General features: G+C 40.8%; 2 protein-coding genes across 4 annotated transcripts; both read right to left on the bottom strand.

Moving 5' to 3' along the window:
- Positions 1-80: 80 nt before the first annotated feature.
- Positions 81-10375, bottom strand: setdb1b (SET domain bifurcated histone lysine methyltransferase 1b). Its single transcript, XM_026317767.1, has 25 exons — positions 10238-10375; positions 8601-8804; positions 8244-8410; positions 8051-8094; positions 7548-7674; positions 7284-7454; positions 6911-7112; positions 6523-6596; positions 6141-6331; positions 5923-6052; positions 5439-5682; positions 4929-5042; positions 4498-4801; positions 4139-4400; positions 3911-4001; positions 3706-3822; positions 3359-3525; positions 2981-3205; positions 2654-2824; positions 2276-2415; positions 2107-2126; positions 1859-1977; positions 1512-1759; positions 1314-1402; positions 81-437 (listed from the first exon to the last, which is right to left on the bottom strand). Exons 1-25 carry the CDS (start codon positions 10252-10254, stop codon positions 320-322), a joined length of 3756 nt encoding a protein of 1251 aa, XP_026173552.1. The 5' UTR covers positions 10255-10375; the 3' UTR covers positions 81-319.
- A 3443-nt stretch (positions 10376-13818) lies between these two features.
- Positions 13819-24273, bottom strand: arnt (aryl hydrocarbon receptor nuclear translocator). 3 transcript variants are annotated; one of them, XM_026317046.1, is made up of 20 exons: positions 23915-23951; positions 23324-23417; positions 23154-23192; positions 23017-23067; positions 21952-22165; positions 21120-21333; positions 20925-21027; positions 20758-20823; positions 20500-20585; positions 20327-20403; positions 19894-20028; positions 19696-19770; positions 18910-19061; positions 18530-18655; positions 17972-18056; positions 16904-17091; positions 15609-15798; positions 15242-15416; positions 15025-15161; positions 13819-14927 (listed from the first exon to the last, which is right to left on the bottom strand). In XM_026317046.1, exons 1-20 carry the CDS (start codon positions 23949-23951, stop codon positions 14844-14846), a joined length of 2328 nt encoding a protein of 775 aa, XP_026172831.1. In that variant the 3' UTR covers positions 13819-14843. The 3 variants fall into 3 exon arrangements, with proteins under 3 accessions (XP_026172831.1, XP_026172832.1, XP_026172833.1); XM_026317047.2 differs by having other exon boundaries at positions 14844-14927; positions 18530-18652; positions 23915-24273; XM_026317048.1 differs by lacking the exon at positions 18530-18655 and having other exon boundaries at positions 14844-14927; positions 23915-24269.
- Between the last annotated feature and the right edge of the window lie 514 nt (positions 24274-24787).

Below are 24787 nucleotides of genomic sequence, written 5' to 3'. Positions count from 1 at the left end.
TAATCGTCCCATAGTAATGAATCAGGTACAATGAAGGAAACTGCCATTTGTCCCTTTCTAGCAGATGCTGTTTCACAGGCACAGAAAATACAGGTGATTTGCTTTGTTGAAGAAAATGAGACTTTATTTTGATGTAAAGAAACACATCAAGGGTAAAATGAGAAATACCTGGAAATGTATTTGTAGCAGGGAACAAAACAGCTGTAATAAAACTCAAAATTCAACTTAAAAATAAAAGAAAGTTAAAAAGAAAGTTACAGTGTTGTTGTATGTTTCCTACAGATACAGCAGAGGGAGTAAAGTCCATGAATGCTTTAAATCAGAGCAGTCTACCTCTGCACTCTGTGGATCCGCAGCAGCAGAGCAGTACTTTGCCCTCCACGCTGCCAACCTCATAGTTATAGTCCCAGGTCAGCTCGGTGCCGGCCCGGATCCGTCTGCACGGGGACACAAGCAGGCAAGTCAGTGGAAGAGTTTAACACTACACTGATGGTAACCCAATACAGTTCATGGATCACCTTTGGCTGATAGAAATACTACTGCACAAAAAAAATGTTATTGCGTGAAGTACAAATGTGTTGGAAATCATGTTTTTGCAATGTTTCAGCCTTGATTTTAGCCACACAGCAACAGGCTCTTAGTTGTGTGTCTCAGCAGACAGAGCAAGTCTTCCACTATTTGCAGAGTTGGCAGTTAGAGCCCCTGCTCCTTCTGTCCACAATGAAACACAGCTGCTGGTCAAGCCAGTGGTCATTTGCTGCCATTTGTGTGTGTGTGTGTGTGTGTGTGTGTGTGAATGAATAAAAAAGAGTCAGTGTAAATCTAATCTAATTACTTCTCCAATGGGACTGTTAATAGTCCAACAAATACCATTTCACAATGAAACACAGAGAATATACCAATCCAACAGAAAAACAAGACTATACAGTCAGACTATATGGTATGAATATGGTCTAGTAGCACCACCCTAAGGTTTCATCTAGGTAGACAACAAACAGCGTCATGTTAGAAATGCCCACTTTAGCTCTGTCAAGTGGATCGCTATATGGACACAGTGGGGGTACCAGTGGGCAAAAAAAAAAAAGAGCTTTGGTATGGCCGTGACCGTATTATCCGCCATGTCTATATCCTTTTTTCCTGTCCACTCAATATGCAACTGTATGCAAACTGGCCAAAAATCTAAGAATTCTAAATAAAAAAAACAAACAAACCAAAAAATAAATTGAGACTGATGCAGTAAAGCCTAACTTCCTTCCCCAAACTCTCAAGATGATGGGAGAGGATTTGTGACAAAATCAAGTTTAGAAACTCACTTGCTGGCAAAGAACGCCACCCAGGGGAACCGTAAATCATGTGTGTCCACAAACACATTCTGGACAAAAAGGTTAGGGCTACAGCTGTGCTGTAATACAGAGAAGTGAGAGACAAACGTCAGAGACAAATGCATGCGATGGCAAATAAAGTGGTATCACATGGTTATACTGCTATAAACACTTTGCTAACATTCTTACATTGAGGTAACGCCCAAGGTTGCCTTCCAACTTGGCATCAATAATGTAGCACGACTCTTCCCCGTCAAAGAACAGGCGGGTGTTTTTGGGAGCATTGTCCCCACCTCCTCCAGCCTGTCCTTGCTGTCCAGTTTTTCCTCCCTGACTGCCCAGCCCTCCCCCTCCTCCTGTTTTTACCATCAGGCTGTGGCTGGACTTCAGGGCGATGCCACGTGTAGATTTAACTGCTACCTGCTTCTTGGTCACACCTGAGCAACAACAATAGAAACAAATAAAAAATGAAAACAGTTAAAACCAGGGGTCATTACCAACGTGGTGTAAATTTTTTCTCATTTTTACTTCCTGACCTGGGGTGGCTTTCTCCCTCTCCTTGTTGTCTTCAGACCCTGAGCTGATGGTCTGAACATCATCACTGTCAGAGAGAGTCATCACATCCTGCTTCTTCCCCACTTCTGACTTCACCTGACTGCAAGGAACACAATTAAACATAAGAGAATTCTAACTTTGGTAACATCGATGGTCCAGAATTATTGTCAAATAAAATATGTTTAAAACATCATATCCATGTTAACATATTTTGGCAAATCCAACACACCTCTTGATGTCTCCAGATTCCTGTGATGGAACATAGAAACGGGTTAATAATCAATATTGATGACACTCACTATACAAAACCACCTAAATTAAAAGCCATCTTTCACCTTTTTTTTAATTGTGTGTGAGATAGCCTGCTATTACTCTTGCTTTATCTAATGTGCACTCACTTTCTTCAGCCCCTGACTTGTAAGCCAGGAAGCCACTTTGCTTTTCCCTGTCTCCTCAGGCATCGACGGTGGCTTCTCGTCATCAGTTCCTCTGGCAGACACACTTTTGAAGTTAAGTTCATCCTTGCTGTCTTGACTCCCTTGGAAAGGAATGAGGAAAGTGAGAGTAAGAAGACAAAAGAGACATCTTCAAGATCTACCTTTAGAATGCAGTTAAATGCAGTTTAAAGGAAGGTAAGGAGAAAAAAAAACAATTCTCTTAACACAACATTAACAATATAAAGTCTTACATGGACAAATGCATTAGGAAAAAAAACTATTTTGATGTTAACGCCGACAGCATCCTCATTGCAATCAGAGTGAAAACAACCAGCTCACCTTCCTTATTGCCCTTGACCTGACCACGTGTGGTGTAACTCCTCCACACAGAGCTGGAGCTGTAGTAACTATCTTTCACAAACGTGTCATCTGAACTGTCACTTTCATCTTCACTCTTGGAGTCTTTGTCATCGTCATCATTGCTGTCGCCTGATGAGCTGGAGCTTTGGGCTGTGATAAAAAATAAAATGTGGAAAATCATGCGGAGAATGAGGAAGATAAAATGTCATGAGCTGGGCTGAAGAAAACAAACACAGTTGAGAATCCACCCATCTCTATTACAGACTGCCTTTATCCCATCTGTTAAGGCTTCAGATTTAGACTCACTTTTCCTGGAGGCTCGGCCCATAGAATTAGATGATACCAGTGCGGATGGTTGGATTTTTATCCTGGAAACATCCACTCCACTCCCTTCGCTGTCCGAACAGTGAGCCTCACTCTCATAGCCCTCCTTGAAGTTCTCCACACTCTCTATATGATCCAGGTTAGCAAAGTACTCATCGCCCATCTCTAGACCTTCTTTGTCAGCAAAGTCATCTGTCAAGATTTTACCTGTGGAAGTGCAAGAAAAAGACAGATAGGAATCTCACAATCAAGCAATTCACTCAAACAACAAACTGATGAAGGCCTGTGTGTGCGTGTACGCCTGATTTCCATCAACCCTGCCCATGATGAACCATAATTATGTCTGTTCCCTTTCCTCACCAGCATAGATGCAGACAAAAGAGCCCTTGGCCACATCGTCCAGACAGCGGATACCCCAGCCTTTATTCTGGGTCTTGAAGAGCTGAAGACGCACCTGCAGGCCGTGTTGCACCAGCCGGTTGGTGCACATCTGAGAACATTTGCACATCTTATTACACTCGTAGATCCTGAGAGAGAAGGAAAGAAGAAAAGGTATAACATCTAACACAAGACAAGCAAATGAGCTGTTAAATTCAACAGTAATTATCTTCTTATGAGGTTACGAGGGTTGAGAGTGAGTTTGTCTTTCGGTATGGTGTACCACAACTGGGAAGTTTTTGGTTCAGTATGGGTGTACGTTGGCTGACCCTGTAGGGAGACACTCCTCTAATCGCTTGTGCAAATATCCCGCGTTTGAGTTGATCTGCCCCCCTGGTGTACAAGCTGTAGCCTGAAGGGTAAGTTGGTGGCAAGAGCATTTGGACCTGTAATTAAAACCCAAAGGCATGACTTCAGAATATCATGTTGAGAAATATAAAAGTTCCTGGGTCATGGGCGAGAAGCTCCACTCACTTGTCTTGACAACCATCAGTGCAATCACACCCAACTAGGAAGTCTGAGCTGGTGTTGATGAATACTCCATCTTCAGGAATGCGCTCTTTACCTTGAAGAAAGGTGAGGAAGATCTTTAGTCTGTACATACACAATTTTTTCTTTTTTTAAACACCATATTGTGCAGCAGTCTGAGCTCCTTATTTAAATGGATCACTTTTCCCAACATGATCTCAATGAGGCTCTTACTGTAGGCTACTTTAGGAGGCGGGGTGGAATCAATCTCATTGACGCAAGACAATGGGATGTCCTCCTTTCCACTAGTGATGTCTGGAATGTAATAAAATGGCCTTTGTGGCTGGAAGGGCCGGTCCACGAGTACGTAGGGATCTAAACAGAACATCTCTAAGAATATAAAGTCACAGCGTGTCTGGAAGATGTAGCGCTGTATCTCTGCCATATTACGCAGACAAAGTCCACATGGAGCCTTGTAGATCACATGGAAAGACATCTGAGGGGTGGGAATAAAAAGAAAAAGCAACAAAGAGTTGTACAATTAAGCTTAACTGCAAGATATTAAATGTACAAAAATGTTGCTGTTCATGTACCTTTCGGTTGACTTTGCGTCGCCCAGTCATCCGTCTGAAATCATACAGTAAGGGTGTGAGAAGGGGGTTTTTTCCTCGGTGGATGTCTGACCTTGCAGGTCGGACACGATTCAGACAGGCGGGCTGACAAGTGTGGGCCATGTAGAAGATGCGGTCCGTCGGAGCACGATAAGAGGGCTGATGTGGGATGGTGGCCACAGCGTGAATCATAGCAGGGGGGGCAGGAGCCAGAGAGGGCAGCTGTTTCTGATGTGATTGGGTGAAAGTTGCTGTAGGAGTACTTGTGGAATTCAACATCCTTCCACTAATGAGACAGAAAAAAGGGAAAACATCAATCACATTAAAAAGCATCAAATGTCTCAGAGGCAATCACTTTGTACAGTGGTCTTGTTTTTTCAGCTTATTAGGTCATACAAACGACATGAAGTCACCTAGACAGGTTGTTGGGACTGGAGGAAAGAGACTGCATGACTTTAGATGCGTGCGTGCCTCCCACCCCTGGGACAAACGGAGAAGTACTTTTCTTTGCCATCTGATGTTTGTTGCTTGAAAAAGAGAGCAGAGAAAGAGACAGTCCAAATGTCAAATCATTTACATATTCAGCTGCAGCAATCTTTAATTTTTGCATTAACAAGGCATCAAACATGTGTAATAAGAAGGTCCATAGAGACTTTCCATTTGTAGATCTTAAAGGGAAAGTATAGTCAGTGTTTTGTCAATGTCAGCCTTGAGGTAATGGACACCAAAATATTGACAAAAAAAAGAATACAAACAATATGAACCTCAGCTCTAGCTGGGACATGAGAAGACATTGATCTTACTGGAAGAGATTACATGGTAGAGATTACACTGTCCAAAATTCTCTCTCAGCTTCAGCTTTCTTAGTGAAAAGTATACACCTTTAAACAAAGGCTCTTGGATGTTTGATAAGCCCTACTCACTCAACACGTGGAGGCTGTAGAGGCTGCAGAGGTTGTAGAGACTGTAGAGATTGTGGAGACTGTGGAGACTGTGGAGTCTGTGAAGGCTGTGTGGGCTGAGGAGTTTGTTGGGGCTGTAGATGCTGTTGATGTTGTGGTGTCTGTGAAGGGTGGCTGGGTGGGGTCTGCTGAGTTTTGATGGGGGAGGCTCCAACATGTCCATCACTGGTATACTGAACTACTGGACCTTTACTCCTCAATGCTCCTGGAGATGGAAATGGACAGTAAGCAATTAAGGGAAAATAAATTAGTAAAAGGCCATGTGCAGGAATGTGCTAAAAATTATTTTAACAGATGTATAAACAGTGTATTTTACATGTTATTTCTACTACTACACAAAATTGCAGTGTCTCAAACTGAGTTTTTTTCTGAATAACAGTGCAGAGGTTAAACCAAACTCAAAAATCTGATCTAGTGTGGGTACAAATATAAAACATAATGTTACCCATGTTTGGTCGTGTCCTTTGCTGGCCAGCCAGCTTCTTCTCCTGAGTGTTTGCTGTGGTCATCTTCAAGTTAAACATTGGTTCCAACCTGGTGGAGCCTCTGTAGATCCACTCACTCCTCTTATCATCCTGATCAACAGCAAACACAAAAAGTTCATCAACCACAATCGGTTCACACAGTATTTAAAAAAAAAAACAGGTGTGGATGTAGACGTACCAAAAAAAGTATCTTGACCAAGCTGCCATCAACCTCCTCCACTTTGCTCTTCCACCAGGTTCCCTCCCACTCTGTTTTGATTATCTGGCCAACCTTTAGCAGCACCATAGGCCTGCTGGGATAGGCAGTGATGTACTCCTCAATGAAGTCTCGACATGATGCGTCCTCTATATCCTCCCAAGTATGCTTTACTGTGAAAATGAGAATGATTGTGTCCTTTTACTGATTAGCTAATCACAAATCAGAATCATATCCAATATTCAAATTTTCAAAGTGAACGCATCATTTTTGGCAACAAATGTTACAGCTGCAAGTCAGTAGAATTTGCTGGGCTTTACAGAGTACAAAGAAAGAATGGGAAAATAAAGAACTGAGCGCTTACATGGTCGGCAAACAGGATAGAGCTCAGGTAGTGTCACATACGAAGCATAGCCATCATCAAAGAATATCAGAAACCTAAAACACATACAACAGAGATATCAGCTAGAGCCTGATCAATTAGTTTTGAAAATTCGATATACTTTTGAGCACCATGAGCACTTTTTTTTTTTTATATATATAAAAGTCCCAATTACACATCTTTTGGTCACAATTTTTAATATAAAAATATTTGTGTCATTTGTTGCAAATATATTAAATAGTTTAACCTCTCAAATACTGATATTGGCTTAAGAAATACAGTACTGGTCAGGCTCTAATATTAACTAATAAGCAAATGCAACCAGCATCCCCATCAACAGTTTCCCCACTTTTTAGTTTTGTCCACTCACCTCATGCGGTTCTTGTTGTTGGGCATCTCTGCCACTATTCCAGCATAGAGCCATACCAGGTTGCCATCCTTGTACTTGGCAACTACACGGGCTCCAACATACAGACTTTCAAGGGTAGGGTTGTAGTCGAACGCCACATGATTTCCAGAAAGCAGACTTTTTCCTTTGTCAAACTTCACTTTATACTTGAATACACCACTTGCTGCGCATGGACAAAAGATGAGTATTTTTAATGACGAAGCAAGAGAATTACAACATAAAACCCATATAGTTACTAAAAATAAAAATGATCAAGCTACATCTTGAATCATTTTGTCATTTTATAGTTATCCTAAAGACAAAATAGCAAGACAAAAATGTTCTAAAAACACACCAACGGGGTTGATAGCAACAAGGGCGCCTCTGTGCCAGGTCTTGGTGCGTTTCTTTCCCAGAATGCTCATCCCGATTTTGAGTTCCTCTTCTGTCACGTTGGGATTCGGCGCGATTATGGGCTGAGACAGAACCTGGGACACAAACACTGCTGGGGGTGAACTCTGAATACCTGAAGGGTAAAAAAGCCACACACATCATAAAGGGTAATACTTTCACAAAGGTATGGCACATGTTATAGCACCTAAAGAGAATCAATGCTCACCTGACTGAACAGAAGGCTGTACTGAAGATCGAATCACCGCAGTGCCCGGTGGGGCCTTATTGACCATTTGAACCAACTTCTGCACCTGGTGGGTGGTTTTCTGCAGAGCCGCAGATGTTTCTTTTACCTGACAAAATTAATAAAAAGGACATCGGCACCTGCATACTCAGGAGTGTTACCGCATCATAGATGTGTGCTGTCATATCGATCTAATCTAATCTTTTTCACAAGTCTGCCTCACAATGTAGTTGTTAACAGCAGAAAGTAAAGCACAGAAAACCATTATACCACAGTCTGTGTAATAAGCTTCTTCATCCTGCTTACTGACAATTATCTCTTATATTACTAATGGAATTTTGACCAATCAAATCCATGACCAGTTTTAGAGACACAAAACAATACACAAGCAGCTCAAAGGCCCCCATAACTCAGACCAGATCACTACAAACATTTAGCACTGAAGGGGAAACACACAGTAATATAATAAAGCTTAATGTTCCCACCACTGGATCTTTGGCAGCAGGGACAGGCTTCATTGGAGGAACCACTGAAACAGAAGATAAAAAAAACAAAAAAAACCCCAGAAGATAAATAGATATTTATTATTCTAATTTATTATTTTTTTTATTATAGACATTCGACAACTTGTCATAGCAGCAGTGAATAATGTTTCTCATTTAAAAACACATAACTTACGACAGCCAACAGCAATAACGTCATCATCGTCGTCGTCATCTATCTCAATAACCTCAGAGGACAGCACCCCTCCTCCGCCGCCCTCATCCTCTGAGCTACTCTCTTGATAAACCAGACCATTTTTTTGGTATGTTGCCTTCACCAGTTTCTCACACTCCAAAATGGACCTAAGGAAAAATATCAACCTGTGAGACACAACCACTGTACAACTAGAGATGCACCAATCCGGTCCTGGCGTTATTAAATAGACCGGGGTCAGTGCATACATTTCAGTGTTTCAGCTACAGCATGCAACCACTGCCTGTGCGCTAAAAACAAGTAGTTTAGTAAAAAAAAATTAAATGAATTGCTGCTCACTGGCTGGCATCTTTGAGGAGCTTCTCTGTCAATGCCTCTTCCTCTTCTTTCTTCTCCACCCATTCCTTCAGCTCTGTCAGCTCAGCCTTTTTCTTCTGCACTACCTCGCTCTTCTCCACAGCTTCATCAATCCACTTCTTCAGCTCATCCAGGGAAATGCCCAGTTCTTCCTCTAGACTGGGGTCCCAGTCCTCCACCTCCATTCTGGGGAACACAAACAGAAAGAGGGCATGTAAACATCATTTTAAACATCAATCCATGAATCATCATCTTCCCACTTCATGGCACCACAAATTATTTCTGTTTTAAAAATCATTATTGCATTAGTCCGGCATTACTTTTATTATCAATAACCGGAAGCCTGCAGAACCAACATTTTTATGATTTGTTTTTTTTGCGTATCTCTTAGACATGGCTGAATACTAATGTGAGTATTGCCTTGTTTTTTGAGTGATAATTTGAGTGTGCTGGTCAGATTTATAGGTAGGCAAAGGAGCTCATTAGTATTAAGGACATTTGTTCTGGCCTATCAAAAACATTTGGTCAGTTTTTGTCATTGTAATTACCCTATCAATAAAATATCTGCATGTTCATAAATAATGAAAATAGCCATCAGTTATAGACATATCGCTGGGCTTTAATTCAATGAAAATAAAACTTTCAGATCAAAATCTGTTCCTGAAATTTGTTCTGATATTCTTTACAACACTGAAACACAATTCACCATCATCAGTTTGTAGTTATACTGTGATTGACAGGTTATCAGGTACACAGCTAAAACTGACTGTAATAAAACAGTCCTGCAATAAAACTTCATGAAGGTCTAGAACCTTTCTATCAGTGAAGGTAGGATAAATAATAAACAGTTCTCCCTAAAACACAATTCAATTCAACAGCAACACAAACAAGATCCTGATCATACAGTTGAATCAATATCTAGCAACAAGAAGGTAACATAATCTCTTTCATGACTGTAGTCTATTTGGGCCTGCATAAGTATACCTCATAATTTTATGTTTATAATATCTGTCATGAGTCAGATATGAGTCCTTACAAACCACCCATTCATCTGTTTCTGCTGCTGATAATGTCTTTTACGAACACATCGTTTCAATGGCGAGGGGAAGCACCCCCAAAATAAATTGCATATGTAGAGATTGAACGGAGCGCATGCTTTAGAGCTAATTCATGTAAAGTAAACGTAAATAATAATGACCTATTAACCCTAAGGTAACAGCCAGAGTTTGCATTGGACTGTACGTTAGCTAGTTAACTTATTACCGGTTAGCCCAGCCAGACACAACTTATGGATACACTTAGGATAAATTTCGTGTTATAAAACCGATTCTGCCTCGCTTGATATAGTAATTGGCAATATAAGCCACAACAACACATTGTCGCTGCCCTAAAAACACTGTGGGCAAACAGAGCAGCTACAAGACAACAAACTGAAGCTGGATGCAAGTGGGAGCCACGGGCTAGCGTGTTAGCTTAGCAGCAGCAAGCACAACGTCTCATCTGCTGAATCTTTCCAGGTGTCAGGAAAACAAACAGCACCGTGTCCCCGACAGTCGCTCACGAACACAGTTTACCCGGAACAACTAAAGCTTCATTCAGACACAGCACCCATCACTCACCCCTCGCTGCTTTCCATCCAGCTTGCTCGTAAATATAAGGCTAGCTAATGCTACCGAATAGCTACAATGGGGAATGCTTGCTGTGGTTTGCCGGGGTAGCCGAAGGGGACGGTGTTTGTTCGCGCCGTTCGCCGTCGCCCCCCAATCCCGCCCCCGCGGGTTACCCAGGATTTTCAAACGGGCGACTCACACATAGTGCTTTGCGTATTCAGTCAAGAGGCGCCGAAATTGTTCCTCCTGTATAGATAATATAATAACAAACTTTAACTGAGGTTTAGCACACGATTCTGCATCTGGGACGTAGTTAAGATCAACTATCCGGCTATGTCAAAACAAATATATTTCAAAGAGGTTCTACACTTTTAAATGGCTTATTATGAGACTTACTGTTTTTAAAGCTTTTAGATATAATTTTTATTGGACTGGAATGTCAGTTTCATATAAATTTACAACAGATTGTTATTTGTTAGTCTTTTTGTAATTCTTTGCATTATTAGTATTAATTAATAATCATTAATTTGCGGATGACTTCGAGAACCAGTATCAAAAAGATTGAGGGTCTATAAGAATATCTCCTAGTATTTTCTTAATTTTGCTGATTCTGCTGCTGTAGATGCAACAGCGATTCTGCTTCTGTTGCCCAGTACAGGCGAATTACTGACAGATGCCACAAGTTAAAACTCTTATTTAATTTGTCCATTAATGAGAATCTTGCACGAATGTTTGTGCAAATTTTCCAAAACACAGTGTGATAGAATTTGGGGAAAAGAAGAGAACATCTGGTTTGCATTACAGTTCAATCACAGAGCACTTTGAAACATCTGCACCCGATTAGTGTGAAAGTTTGGGTATTTTCTTTTGATTACATATTTTCCTTTGTTACTGTAATTGTAAATGGGCCACTGTGAGCAGGGGCAGTGTCCACTGGTTCACAACACAGAGATTTTGTTTAAAAAGTTTTGAAGATACTTTATTATAAAAAAAACAAACAAACAAACAAAAAAACACGTATATTAGGAAAATGCCCAAATTGCAGAAGCTGATATTCCAGAACTTACCATATAGCCCACATAGTAAACATAGTCAATTCCATCTATCCAACATCAGTCGCGTATTCGGGGTCAGGTTGAGGTTGCAAAGGGTTCGGTGCAGCAGTCCAGACTTCCTCCCCATTAACGTTTTACAGGCTCCTCCTGAGGGACCCTGAGCTGTTCCCAAAGATATTATGAGAGATTAAGTCACGACGTGAAGATGAGACAGTCATTTTGAATATATTTAAAATTTCAGTGAATTTAAAGAATTACTATCTGTGATTCATATTGCATACTTACAATTAATGGACATTGCTGGTAAACAGTAGTTTGTACAAAGTTTTACAGTTGGTAGAAAGTATTTCAAAGGTTAGCAGTGTCAGAAACAACTCCACAACCCTGCATCAATTATAAGACAAGCCTCAAATATTCAGTGGCTTGTGGAAGCTAGTTTTGTCAGCCCATCCCTGCAGTATGAGTAGATGGCATTGCTCCTTTTCTTTAATGTGTCGGCCTCTGGTCCCCATTAGTCCTCTGTTTGCTCCTCCTGGTATGTAGTGACAGAGATAGCACTGTAAGGATCCAGCACTGTCTGAGCACAACGCACTATGGTCACTAACAAAAAGAAGCAGAGGAGGAAAAAGAAGAAGAGGACAAAACCAAGATCCACATCCACCTCCAGCCTGGCCACAGGGAGGATTGGCTGGTCCATGCTGGTAACAGACAAAATCCAATATAAATCAGATCTAAAATCAGTAGTCTCATCTGTAGTTCCAGAAATAACTATTCCAAAAATACAGTTTATCTTTATCTGATGGGCTCCCCAAATACTTCTACCGATGCTCATAGATAATCCATCCTGCTATTTTCTTCATTCAACAGCCTAGTTCTCTGTCTTGGTCTCAAGTTTTTCTTCCCAGCATTGACACCTACTCTCCTCGTAAAGTGGATCACTGGACACATTGAGCCCCATTTGGCACCCGTGTCCTGTATAAATAGTTAATAGTTTTATAATGACCCAGCCTCTCTCTGGACTATTCAGGAGATGAGACCTTTACAGGTGTGACAGCATCTCTGTTCAGTACAAGGTATAAATACATGACAACATGCCATAAAGATTTGGCTATACACAGGCTTTCAAAGCTTTATATCACAGATGTGCTGTGAAGACTAAAATGCTGTCTATGGCAAACAGTTTAACACATAACCCCTGCACACATGCATGAGATTCTGATCATCTTATTTTATCAGAATTGACAAAGAAGGCAACACAATGGTCAAGATACAGAAAAGATGAAGTTTAAGAAAGAGGATATGACGCCTTGATGCCAATCCACTTGAGAGCAGTTGGAAACTGATCCAGACCCCAAAAAAAAAAAAAAAAAAAAAAAATGCAGATTGCATGTACTCTGACGCCTCTACAGACACGCACACGATTTAAGAGTAAAGCAACTCAAATAAAAATGGCTCTGGACAAACAGCTGAGAGAAGAGGCTGCATGTGCTGAGATGATGCTGGAAGAAGACTTGCAGAAGACTAAAAGTGTAACCCAAACAGGGCAAAGTTGACCCAGTAAACCTATCTTAGACCACTCAGAGGAGCAAAGGAGGACAGCAGAAACTGATCCAGCAGTTACCCACAGAGCTCGTCTCTGTCTTGACCAATACACATAAGGTTGTTTTTCCTAAACCAATGAAGAGCATACAACAGGGAGTACATTTATAGACAGAAGTGATGACAACCATATCTATTGCATCAGTGTGATCAACACCTCCCAGTAACAAGACAGCAAATGTGTATGACTTTGCGATTAAGGATTAAAAAACTGTGTGCCAACTGAACCCGTTTGACCTACTATACCTGAAAAGAAACATATGTAGCTCAAAGTACAATTTCACTCTTTTTTTTTTACAATATAACAATTTAATACAAAAAATCTTTTTCTTGTTTAACATTTCATATACAGTATACTTAGATTTATGTTTCTATGATTGATAAAAGCTCACATCATTGAAAAAAAAAAAAATACCTGGATACAGAGCAACCAAAAAGGTTTCCAACAAAGACAACACAGCCACCAAAAGGATGAAATTTAAACTAGTTGCACACATTAAAAAAAAACAAAGGGTAATTCAGCAGAACCACTGTCTTTCATCTACATCATCATCTCTGGATACCAACTTACTAAAACTGATTCTAAAACTCAGGTGGCTGGATCTTGTTGGCAAAACCTCAGTCCTAGTCCAGATGTTTCCTCAGAAACAGGAGGACAAAACACTGAAAAAAAAAAAATCTTTTTGGACACTCTCTCCTTTGGAGCATTAACTTTAGCTCTGTTTATTCCATTTTGATCCTGAATACCCTGATCAAACCATTAATAATGTATAACCAATCAGAAAAGGGCAAGGGGAAAGTCAAAAGGTTTAAAATAATACTTAAAAACATTTCAATTCAATCAAAAATGACAATCACATCTCTCCCTGTTAAAATTACAAGGAAAACACAAATAATAAAGTATGGCTTTAAACGTACACAATTCCTGCTTGTTAATTATTGCTGTATTATAACTTTAATTTTTTTTTTTTACAAAAGGAGTACAAAAAGCCCATACTTGGTACAAGGCGACAGACAAGCAAGTCAGTCAAGCAAGTCAGAAACCCTACTGTGTTAAAGTTGATAATGACATTGTACAAACCCCAAAAAGCCCATGCATACTGTATATATGTGTATGCAAGCAAAGAAAAATACATTGTATGCGTTGCAACTGGGCACAGAGACAAACAGTGTATAGCTGTTGTAACTGGACTGTATGTGTCAAAGTACATAATTTAATGAAGAAAAAACAGGAAAATAATTCAAACTTTGAGGTGAAGTCACCAATGTAGAAGATAGAAAAGTGTACTCCATATGTCGATCGACACATTGTAGAAACGCTCCGTGAGAACAGTGCTGACATGCTGTGGATGTAAAACTAGAAGCAGGGTTAGTACAGACAATGGTTTGCGTGCAACAGCTCAGAAGAGGGAAAAGAGGGGGGGGGACCATCACTGCAATTTCCTGAGAGTTTAAATCAGCCATTCTGTGATTAATGTATATGCTAAAAGGTAAAACAGAAAAATACACTCTTCTTCAAAGCCTGAGAAAAACCTGTAACATATCAGAATAAAAGGCCTTTATATGTGTTTACTTACTGTGTACGTTTACCAGAGTAAGAGTGTTCTTTAGAAGTCTATTCAAGTGTGGTTGTGTGATTGTGCAAACAATATAGACTGTTGAGCTTTGGGCAGTGCTAGCTAGAGAGTTCTCTTAGAATGGCTGGAATATTGTAAAAGTAATCATCTTTTAGTCAGTAGCAAATGTTTGATTTTCCTCTCCTATACATCTGCTGTCAGATATATCCCTCCATCTTTAACTGGCTTATGGCAGTGCAATTTAAGCCATGCAAAGCAAGGGAAGAGTGCTACTCTCAGGAGCAGGAAGAAAAGAAGAGCAGAAGAGCTAAATGTAAGAAAGAGTGACAGCAAAAACAGTTAAAAAGACAAAGGGGTACAACCAGCAAAGTAGTATTGACCAGGTCACTCATTAAAAGAAGGGTAGATGGGAATCTCAAAATCGTCACTGTTGAAAGCAGCAGGCTGCTCCAGCATAGACAACACATCCTGAGTCAGAAAAGAGAGACAAAGGCATTTATTTTAAATGGCAGAGCAAGGGATTAGAAAATTAATGTGACAGACAGATTACACTTGTATCACTCACAGGGAATATGTCTTGCTGATTGCCCTGAGTATGAGGATGCTGCTCTGCATTGCTTTGCGAGTGCTGCTGGTTTTGCCACTGGGGCCACACTGTCTCAGCTGCTCGAGAGGGGAACTGTGGCGCCGACTGAGAACCATCTGGGATAGAACAGAAAAGTGAGAGGACACACTAGTATAACAAAGACACACAGATTCACAAATACATGTACACAGCCTACCATAACCATTGGTGTTGAGGTTGGCACGGGCATTGATCTGAGAGTAGTTTGCACCATTGTTGGGGGTGGGAGCCGCACCAGTTGGCATCTGGCCAAAAGAGTTAGAAGAACTACCCCCAAATCCTCCCATGGAATTAAAAGCTGGTGATACAGTCTTTGCCGCCTGGGGGGGGACCTGTTGTTTGGAAGTTGAACAGTAAGTCAATTCATGGAACAAGAATTAAATGTTAAGTCAATATATCATCAGTGCCGGGAACAGATGTAAAAGTGTCATATTAGGTATCTCCTTTTAGTTTCCTTTGTGAAAGAAGATTGACACAAAATACCAACAAGGACGAGCAAAATCGGATCAGATATGATGTATTACCTGGTTATTAAATTGTGGTCTGGCTCCAGCCTCAGCGCCAGGCCATCCTCCTGCTGGTCCACCATGAAGTGGGGTGCCAGTGCTGGATGAAGTAACTGACTGCGGGACTCCATTTTGACGAGACATCTGAGTCAGCATCTGGCCTGCTGAGTGGGCTGGCTGGGCCATCTGCGGAGTCACATTGACAGGCCTGCAGAGGGGAGTGAAGAGAGTTAGAGTGCTCTGTTCTTTGTACATGGATTAATGCGTTAGTTTGGTCATTTTGTTGACAATTTGAAATTATCTGTTGTCTGTATCTGCATAATTTCAAACAGGTTGGTTCTCAGGTTCATTCCATAAAAAAAATAAATAAATAAAAAGAACAGAACATCCACTCATCTATGGAATCAATGTTCTGATGCAAGAGACCCACTTACATCAGAGTGCTTATAATAAGACATGCTTAGAAAAAAAGAGAGTATTGCAAGATTCACATGCCAGTTTGATCATTGTGGACCAGTTTAATACCATCTGAGTCAGAGGGAATAACTCATCTAAGGGCCCAGTTAGTGCCTAATATTTGGGGCTAGACAAACAGGTTTAGCAGCAAATTGCATTTAAATTCAGCAAAATAGGTTAAACATACTGTAGATGCTTTTAGGAACACATTCAGAAAGAGACAATAAGGTGGCATCTGCACCCAACCAAACCAAACCTCATGTGGGACGCCTTGTTCTCCTGTACCCTTCATGTGGATTGTATGTTGTGGCAAATTTGCAGCTGGGAGAACTGTTAGTATTCCAAGGGCTGTTCTTGCACATCAGCCAATCTCAGACAAAAACTTTGCCCCTGCCATCTGTGATGTGTCACGCAAACTGGTTGGTCTGTTACATAGAGACTTAAGTCTATTAGTCTTTACTGCACTGTGGCTGCTGTACAGTACCAAAAAAGAAATAAATAAATCGCATTTTCTCCAAATCTCAACTTACTTACATTACTGACACTAGCAAAAGCACAAGATAATCCCAGGATAACAACATAAACTAATTAAATCAAATGTCAATATAGACAGATAAAAGACAAGCACACTCAAACATCTGTTTCTGTGGCGTGTCACATTGTTTGTGTAAGAGACAGGGCAACTGAATTACTGTATCAAGTAACTGTCAATAACGGTCAGAGTGCTCTTAAAAATCTAAGCATATATCTAAGACGGAACAGACCTCACACTAACAATTGTACTAAAATGTTGACGTTTAAAATCCAGTGAATATGTAAAGACATGCACATACATGAATACACACAAGACTTCCTACCTGTATGCGTCGTTGGAACGACCAGCAGTGAAGTTGTTGGGTGAAGGGTAGACCTGGGTGGAGGGAGTGGCCGCAGGCGGAATACCCTTGGTCTGATCTGGGCCTGGGAAAAGGGAGGAGTAGAGCTCTGGCTTCTCAAGGCTCTTGCTATGATCTGGTCCTGTAGCTGTCACTGGCTGCACTGGCATCTAAGGAGCACCAAAATTATCTGTCAGCAATCAAACTCCAAAGCTCTTAAAAATGTGTAAAGTGCTGAAGCATTGACCGAGCCCAACTTGCTTGTAATGAACAATTCCTTAAAACTAAAGTACACTTTAATTTGGTATGTTGGCAGAACCCTGTGCAAGGGTTGTTTAACGCTCTGGGGTCTAAGGGCGTTTTGGGCCCTGGATAAGTTTTGACATGCCTTTACATTTGTGCTTTTTCAGTTGGTTTTAAACATAATGGTTGAAGTCTGATAACAGTGCAATCAGCATAAAATGGGCTACAATAATATGTGAGCAGCATGTTTATACATGATTCTTTTTTTGAGAAAATAGCGTTTATGTATGGTTAGTGAAAAACTACAAATTTTTAAGTCACTGAAATAAGGTCATAAAACACAGAGAACATTGGTTCACAAGACTTCTGAGAACTGTGTCTTGTAGCCTAAAGTGTTTGCTTCAAAATGATGTGAAAGTCATCTTGTTCACTCATTCACAGAAAACAATACACTGAGTTAAATTTCCTAAGACATCAAGCATGTCAAATGAACTGCATAGCTGAACAAGGCAAAAGAAGAGGTTTTGATCAAACCTGCAAACCTGAACCTGCAAACACATATCTAATTTTAGGAATACACCCAGCCTTAAAATCCCTTTAGAAATTGTATTACAAAGAAAGTGTTCCAGTTAGTTATGAACTGCAGTATGTCATAAGGAAGTTGTGATAACAGATCCCAACATCCAGTTGTGTTTTCCTGCTGGAAAACAATCAATATCCTACCATTGTTTTCATTTAAAAAAAAGACTTGATTATTCAAGAGAAATTGGACATCATCATTATTAGTATAAAGATGCATGGTCTAACCTGTGACAGGGTGACTGGCCCTGCCTCATACAGACCATCTCTGGTTCCACCTCCCTCCAAATCAGCCTGCTGCTGCTGTAACTGCCTGAAGAGTCGAAAGAAAGCGAGAAAGTGTTAAAAATGAACTCAGTTTTAAACAGCGTAATTTCCATTTACATGCCCGTGGCTGCTGAGTGAGAAATCCCAAACACCTGCTGACAAAATAGCACTCAACCCACCACCAGTTACTATGACAACAGAGAAGAAAGAAGAGAAGAGGAAGAGTTACACACTTCTGCTGAGAAAGGCCTGTTATACACCTCCTGCTAAAGGTTTCTCTCTTTACTAAGTATGAATTAAAAAAACTACAGTAAGACATGCTTCTAACTGGACAACAGCAGTATAACAATGCTACTGAGGATCAGAGACAAGTAACAGTGAAGAGAAGAATGGCTCAGAGTGGGAAATGACAACTAAATCAGGACTGCAGCTTTCTAGAAGCAGCAGCAGTCTCCAGTGAAGAAGCAGCCCCTGTTCTCCCATGCAGGGGGACGGTAGTCAGGCCAGGCCTGGTCTCACCTGGTGGCCACTTGCCCTGGGCTGAGCACTACAGGAGGGATGGTTGGGCTGTTCTGACCCAATGAGGGGGGCAGCGAACCCCCTGGGGAGGAGATGGGAGTGAGGGGCTCCTGTGTCGAGTTTCTACTGCCCGATAATTGGATATGGGTGCAGAGGAAAGGTGTTGGGAGAGAGTGATCAGGTACTTTATTATTATTTAAACAAAGGGCTTGTAGTAAGGCTGTAAGAGAACTGGGGATTAGGGTAAGTATTCAGACAGAGGGATTTTTCCCAACAGTCACATTTCACATTGTCAATGGTTTCATTATGAGCTGTATTTGATTGTGTAATCATGTTACATAAGCACTGGCATTGCTAACAGTCTACAAAATGTGACTCACTTGACATTGACATTGGTACAGATGATATACTCTATCTCCTCTGAAAACGGGTTCTGGAAGGTGAAAGAGCTGGTTCTCATCCAGAGCCACTCTCTTGATTTGGAGCGGAATCTAAACATCACTGACAAAACCTGGCCCTTCAACTTCACCACCTGAGGACACAAATCAAGCATGTCAAACCATCATATTGTGGTGAACTCAATATGTGAGCAGTAACTTTACATGTACACAAGAAATGGGGTTAGGTCAGGTTACACAGCTACTGGACAACACATTGACAAAACAGTTTTAATTATTTTATTCTGAAAACAAGGTTAACACATTGATCATTGCAAATATTTGTCATGGATCTGCAGATTAAAATAGCAGTTTAGAAGGAATGCGCCATCTATGATATATACATCCACTTTCAAAGCAACACTATGTTTCCCCAAGCTCAAATGAAAAAAAGGTTTAAAAAAAAAAAAAAAGTTTCTCAGAAACCAGATTACTGGAAACAGATACCAGGAACAAAGTTAACAAAGGAACTTCCCTGAATTTATGCATCATAATCTGTTTATATGTGTTGTGGAGTACTGTGAGGTTTTGGGTTTAAAGACCATGAGCATAAAACAGGGGTTTACAAAATCAGACCTCTGGAACCTGCTCCTCATCTCTGCTTGAGGCTGCATTAGCTGCTGCTAGCATAACACAAACAAATCTGTACAGCGGAGTGAAATGCACCGAGTGCAGGTGTATTGTGGGTGATGTAGATGCAAGGATTTGACAAGAAAAAAATATTCCTACCTGTTGGAAGCTGTCTCTCAGTAAGCCCTGGTCTTCAGGGTGGGCAAACTCAAGGATATTCTTCCCCAGTAAATCCTGTGACACAGCAAATAATACAACCACCATTAGCCCAGAAAACATTTCATACCACTTTCTGGCACAAAGCCTCTTAGGTCACGCCATCCCGGATGTGAAATTTTGACCAGTTGTGGTGACTACCTGGGGCTGGTAGCCAACAGCAGCCATGCTGCGGTGGTCTACAAAGGTGAACATGCCCTGACAGTTATGGCGTGAGATGAACTCCACTGGAAGACTGGTACAGTTGATGTCTGTGTCACCTGGACAACATGTCACCTTAAAAAAAAACAAACAAACAAAAAAAAAAAACAGCTTGAACATTAAGTGCTACAGAAAACACGACATAACATAATATTAAATGGTTAAGATTTCAGATTCTTTATGACCACACTGAGCGTGAATCACTACAACCAATTTCGAGTTTTGATTGAAAATGTTCTCAAGCCTTTACAATGGCAGGCAAGGTTTAAGATCTTTACCAAACATTACATTGCCAGAATTAGAGACCTTTATTCTTCTCTGTATTAACTACATACCACACTACACATCTCCACATAAACAATATGCATTATACCTGTAACCGCCCAATAGCAACTAGACAGTATCGGCTCCCCTGAGTGTTGTCTGCTTCATCATCTGTTAATGACACTCCTAAAACACAAACACGTAAAAAATGGTATAGCATGGACCAGAAAGAAGCAAATTTATAAAGATATATGCCAGTCCTCACAAAATTATTAGTTTTACCTGCAGGAGGCCAAGACTTTATGTATCCTGTACAGTGGACCACTACATACTGGGTCTCCCCTTCTTTGGCAATCCCCAAGCCATTCCTGAAGGAAAAGAAGAAATTGTAAAATCTGTAAGATCTATTACTGTGCCAATAAGCAGTTGTGTTTGCATGCATCTCATTGCAATTGGGCTACTGTATTTATGCTAAAATCCTGATACAACAACAACAACAAAAAAAACACCTCAAAACAAAAATCATTTGGTTTTGGTCACCTGTTTCTATTTCTAAGGAAGTGCAATCTGTTCATCGACAGCGGTTCCACTGGACACGAGCCACACCTGCAAACACAACGATACCATCACATGAATAATGTTTACATCCTGATACATATATCAATGTAAATGATAAGCGGGATAATTACATCTAGTATGAGTCACACCTCATTCTGCAGATGAATGATCGACGGGCTCCCATACTCATTCTGGCTGATGACTGCTGGCTTTCCTTCTTCACTGTTCCTGTCTTCAAGTCCAACATCCTCCCTTGAAAGACAAACAAGACAGTGTGTTCAGCATATCATGGGTATACCATAAAGGTCCATGTGTCTATTGATATTTATGTGTGTGATTTATACCCGTGTTGTTATTTTCTGCAGTGGAAAGCTGCTCCCTGAGCTTTTCTGTGTCATCTGGGTGAAGCTGATCATAAAGGGAAGAGCCAAGCCATTCAGACTGTGGCTGGTTGAGGACGGGTGTCAGGGAGTCAGAGACATAAACAATGCGACCAGTCTCACATGACACCACAAAAAGGAAGCCATCAGCTGCTTCCAGGATGAGGTGCTTTAGCTCCTACAGACAGAGAGCAAATGCTTTTAGTGTGTAGATTAGTTTTTTTTTTGTTGTTGTTTTTTAATGAATCTGTTTTTCTCCAAATTTAGAATACCAAATTTCCTTTGCTGCTTGGTCTCGTCACATACACTACCAGCTGTCAGCATAAAGCTTTACTAGAAGGGTGTAAGACACAGGAGAATCTCTTGTAGTCAATTTGAGTCAATATATAATCAAAAGGTTAGGATGTGAGTAATTTGCAATGTAACCAATAGCCTAGAACAAAGTCTGGCCCAACATGGTGAGAAAAAAAAAATGTTTTGACATAAAATTTGATCATACAAGCTACATCAAAAATATTCAATGAAAATAGCAAACAATCTTCAGCTACTATAGCTATATTTTCAGAATATACAGTTAAAACTACATAACTGTGAGACCCATATCCCTAAGTAAATTTGTTGACTTATACTTGAGCAGCGCTGTTATGTCAGAGATGGTTGCCTGCTCTGAATATGTCTTCAACTTCTCAGCTACATCGACTTTAAAGTTGGCGTAAACTCAGTTTAAGTAGATTTGGTGACAACTTTAACACGCAACTTGTCCTCAGTTTCATACTTTTCTCTAAATTCCAAATACCTGGTCAGTGAGAAAGGAAGGTTTGTATGAGCCATCTGCACTGGTATTGCCACTTCCTCTTAGAGATTTCATATGGGACACAGCCATTCGTAGAATGGTTAGTTTGTCTGGTTTCCGTGCTAACGCACTGCAGGTTGGCACCATGTCGGAGAGCTCTGTGATGTAAGCGGTCATCTTGTTCCGCCTCCGCCTCTCAATCTCACTGTGGTTTTCCCTGAAATAAGGAAACGAGGGACCAAGTGGAGAGGATAGGAGGGATTGAGATGTGGATGGGGGGGGTAGATGGGCAGGTGGAAAACATGGATAGAGTTAACTCCACTCTTCAAGTATGGCAATTTGGAAGAAAAAGTAGGAATCATAGAAGTTATGAGAAGTAATGAAAACACAGAACAACAACGTGTAGACAGTGATTTAACAAAATGATAATGAGAAAGGAAGAGAGTCTTTGAGGCTAGTCGTGTGACTAAATGAAGCAAGTGCAGAAAGACCCTTCAGATGTCCTTAGAAAGGAGAGAGAAAAACAGAGAGTACAGTTGCTCAAAGATAATGGTTTACCAGGTGAAAAAAGTCCCTGACTTACACAAAGCACAGCAGTTAGTGACACATACCAGTGGTGGGCTGAGACAGACAACCAGTCTCCTTGGACAGAAAAGCACTGACAGGCACTAAAACAGATGCACAGAGCTGCGAAATATACCAATAATTTTGTGCTGTCAAAATGACAATGTATTGGGGCCCCAGCAGGACAGGATAGTATTTCATCAGTGCATTCAATATTGATATGGACAAGGAGAGGGAACCTTCCACAGTGGTACAGGCCATACCTGGCTAGTTTTTCCTTATCTGAGAAACTCTGATCTTCTTCCAAAAACCTGGAAATAAAACCAACCCACTAAAACAGAGGCCCAAAAATCACTACCTAATAAATAAAAAGGACTGTAAGAGTTAAAAAAAAAAAAAACTTGGAAGGAGAGGGGGAGAGGATCTTAGGGGTAATAGTTGTATTAATATTATTGCTCCCCCAACCCCAACAAGGCATCTATTTTTTGAAATTCATCCTTATACCTGGCAAAGCGCTCTTTGTCATTGTTGGAGCATGCTGCTTCATCGTCACACCTGAGGAAAAACAGAAAACGTTGTTACCTCGGCAGCTCTGACATACAGAGCTCTGACATCTTCCTTTATAAACGACAAAGATATACCTGAACAACTTGCTGCTTTCTTCATCATCAAAGTCGGTCCTGCAACACGAAGAAGACAGATATACATAAGTAGCTTCATACAATCATCCTCACATAAAATTTAACCACAAATGCCAATGGCCAAGAGACCCAACATCACACTGTTGAATTCAACACCAACACACACTTACGGAGGTCGTCTTTTGGTGGTCACTTTCGTGACAACAGCCCCGCCACTGGCTTGGGTCCCTGCTGCTCCGAGATTTGGGTCTGGTAGTGGTAACTCTAATAATAACAACACAAAGGTAAAATTGGACGCAATGTGGAAAAGATGACAAGTGATTTACCTATTGTGCCACAAGCGGTGAACAAGAAACGAAACCACACACGCTAGACTCCACAATCAGAAGCCAAATTAGCATTAAAGCACACATCTGACAGTTTTGGTTATTTTACAACCAGTTACACTTCATTTGACAACACTGAAGCTATATTTAGCTCGCAAGAGTTAGCCAACCGATCAACATATTACAAGTCATTTTAATAGTTTAGTTTAACTACTTGTGCATTAATCTAGCCACTTGTAGCTGGCTAGAATATTAGCAAACTATCACCTGTGCAATTACCCGCTAACCTTACTAGTAAGCTAACCTAGCTAGCTGCTACAGTCACACTGTTTAGGAAAATAAACGCTTCAGTTTTGCGAGAGAAAACTCCCATAGCCGATTAACGGTTGAATAGCACTGTGTAAATCAACTGTCGTAACTTTTATTGCACTTTACCTGGGTTTGAAGAAGACATGTCGGGCTGGAATAACATAAACAAACAACTTCGGCTGCGGAAAAAAAAATCCTCAAACCTCCGCCCCTCCCCCCTCGCTAGCTAGCTAGAGGCTAACCAGTGCCGAGTTCCTCACACAGCCAACTTTATTCTGTGATATAAACATCCAAAGCCATGACAAGTGCTGCTCCAGAGCAACCGAAGGGTGTAAAACATAGACGAGAATGCTGTTTATCTCGTCTAATGCCCGTTTTCTTGTTATCTCCCGGTTTAAAGCCCCTTTCTGTTTAAGATGGCGTTTCAGGCTAGCAGAGGTCGAGCTGTCGGTAGTATTTTCCTCTCCTCCTATTGGCTGCCGTACAAGCCAAACACGTGACGTCAAATGTCGGGAAATCCGTGATGTGCTCCTCCCCGCCGGCAGCACAGGGACCTGCAGCTCTGCAGGGTTACAGTAGAGTTACAGGGTTACACTGAGGTATGTTACGTAAATCTGATAGGATATGACTTTGGTGGTTAAATGCCGAATAAGCTGGACTGAAACCCATGCTATGCAATGCACAAATAGTTAAGAAATGCCAGATTTCATCACATGCTTCTAATAGCTGATACAAGAAGTCATGTTTTCACGTCTCAGCACTGAGATCGTCAACTTAAGTAAAATATTCTATTTAAAGGTAAAAGCATTCATGTTGTTCTCAATTAGTATCGTAATCAACAGTTCAAACTGCCCATGGGGAAGAAAAGCCCTTGATTTAATCTGCCCTATCTACAAATTATAATTAACTGCAAATTTGCACCACTGAACTACTATGACAAAGTCATGGTCTTGCTTTATTTTTTCTGTGTAATAAATACACAGGAAACCTGCAGGCTAG

Source organism: Mastacembelus armatus, chromosome 16, assembly GCF_900324485.2.
Source record: "Mastacembelus armatus chromosome 16, fMasArm1.2, whole genome shotgun sequence".
NCBI classification, from domain to species: Eukaryota; Metazoa; Chordata; class Actinopteri; order Synbranchiformes; family Mastacembelidae; genus Mastacembelus; species Mastacembelus armatus.
Note: the sequence above shows the minus strand (reverse complement) of the source record. Positions and strands in the feature narration are given on the sequence as shown.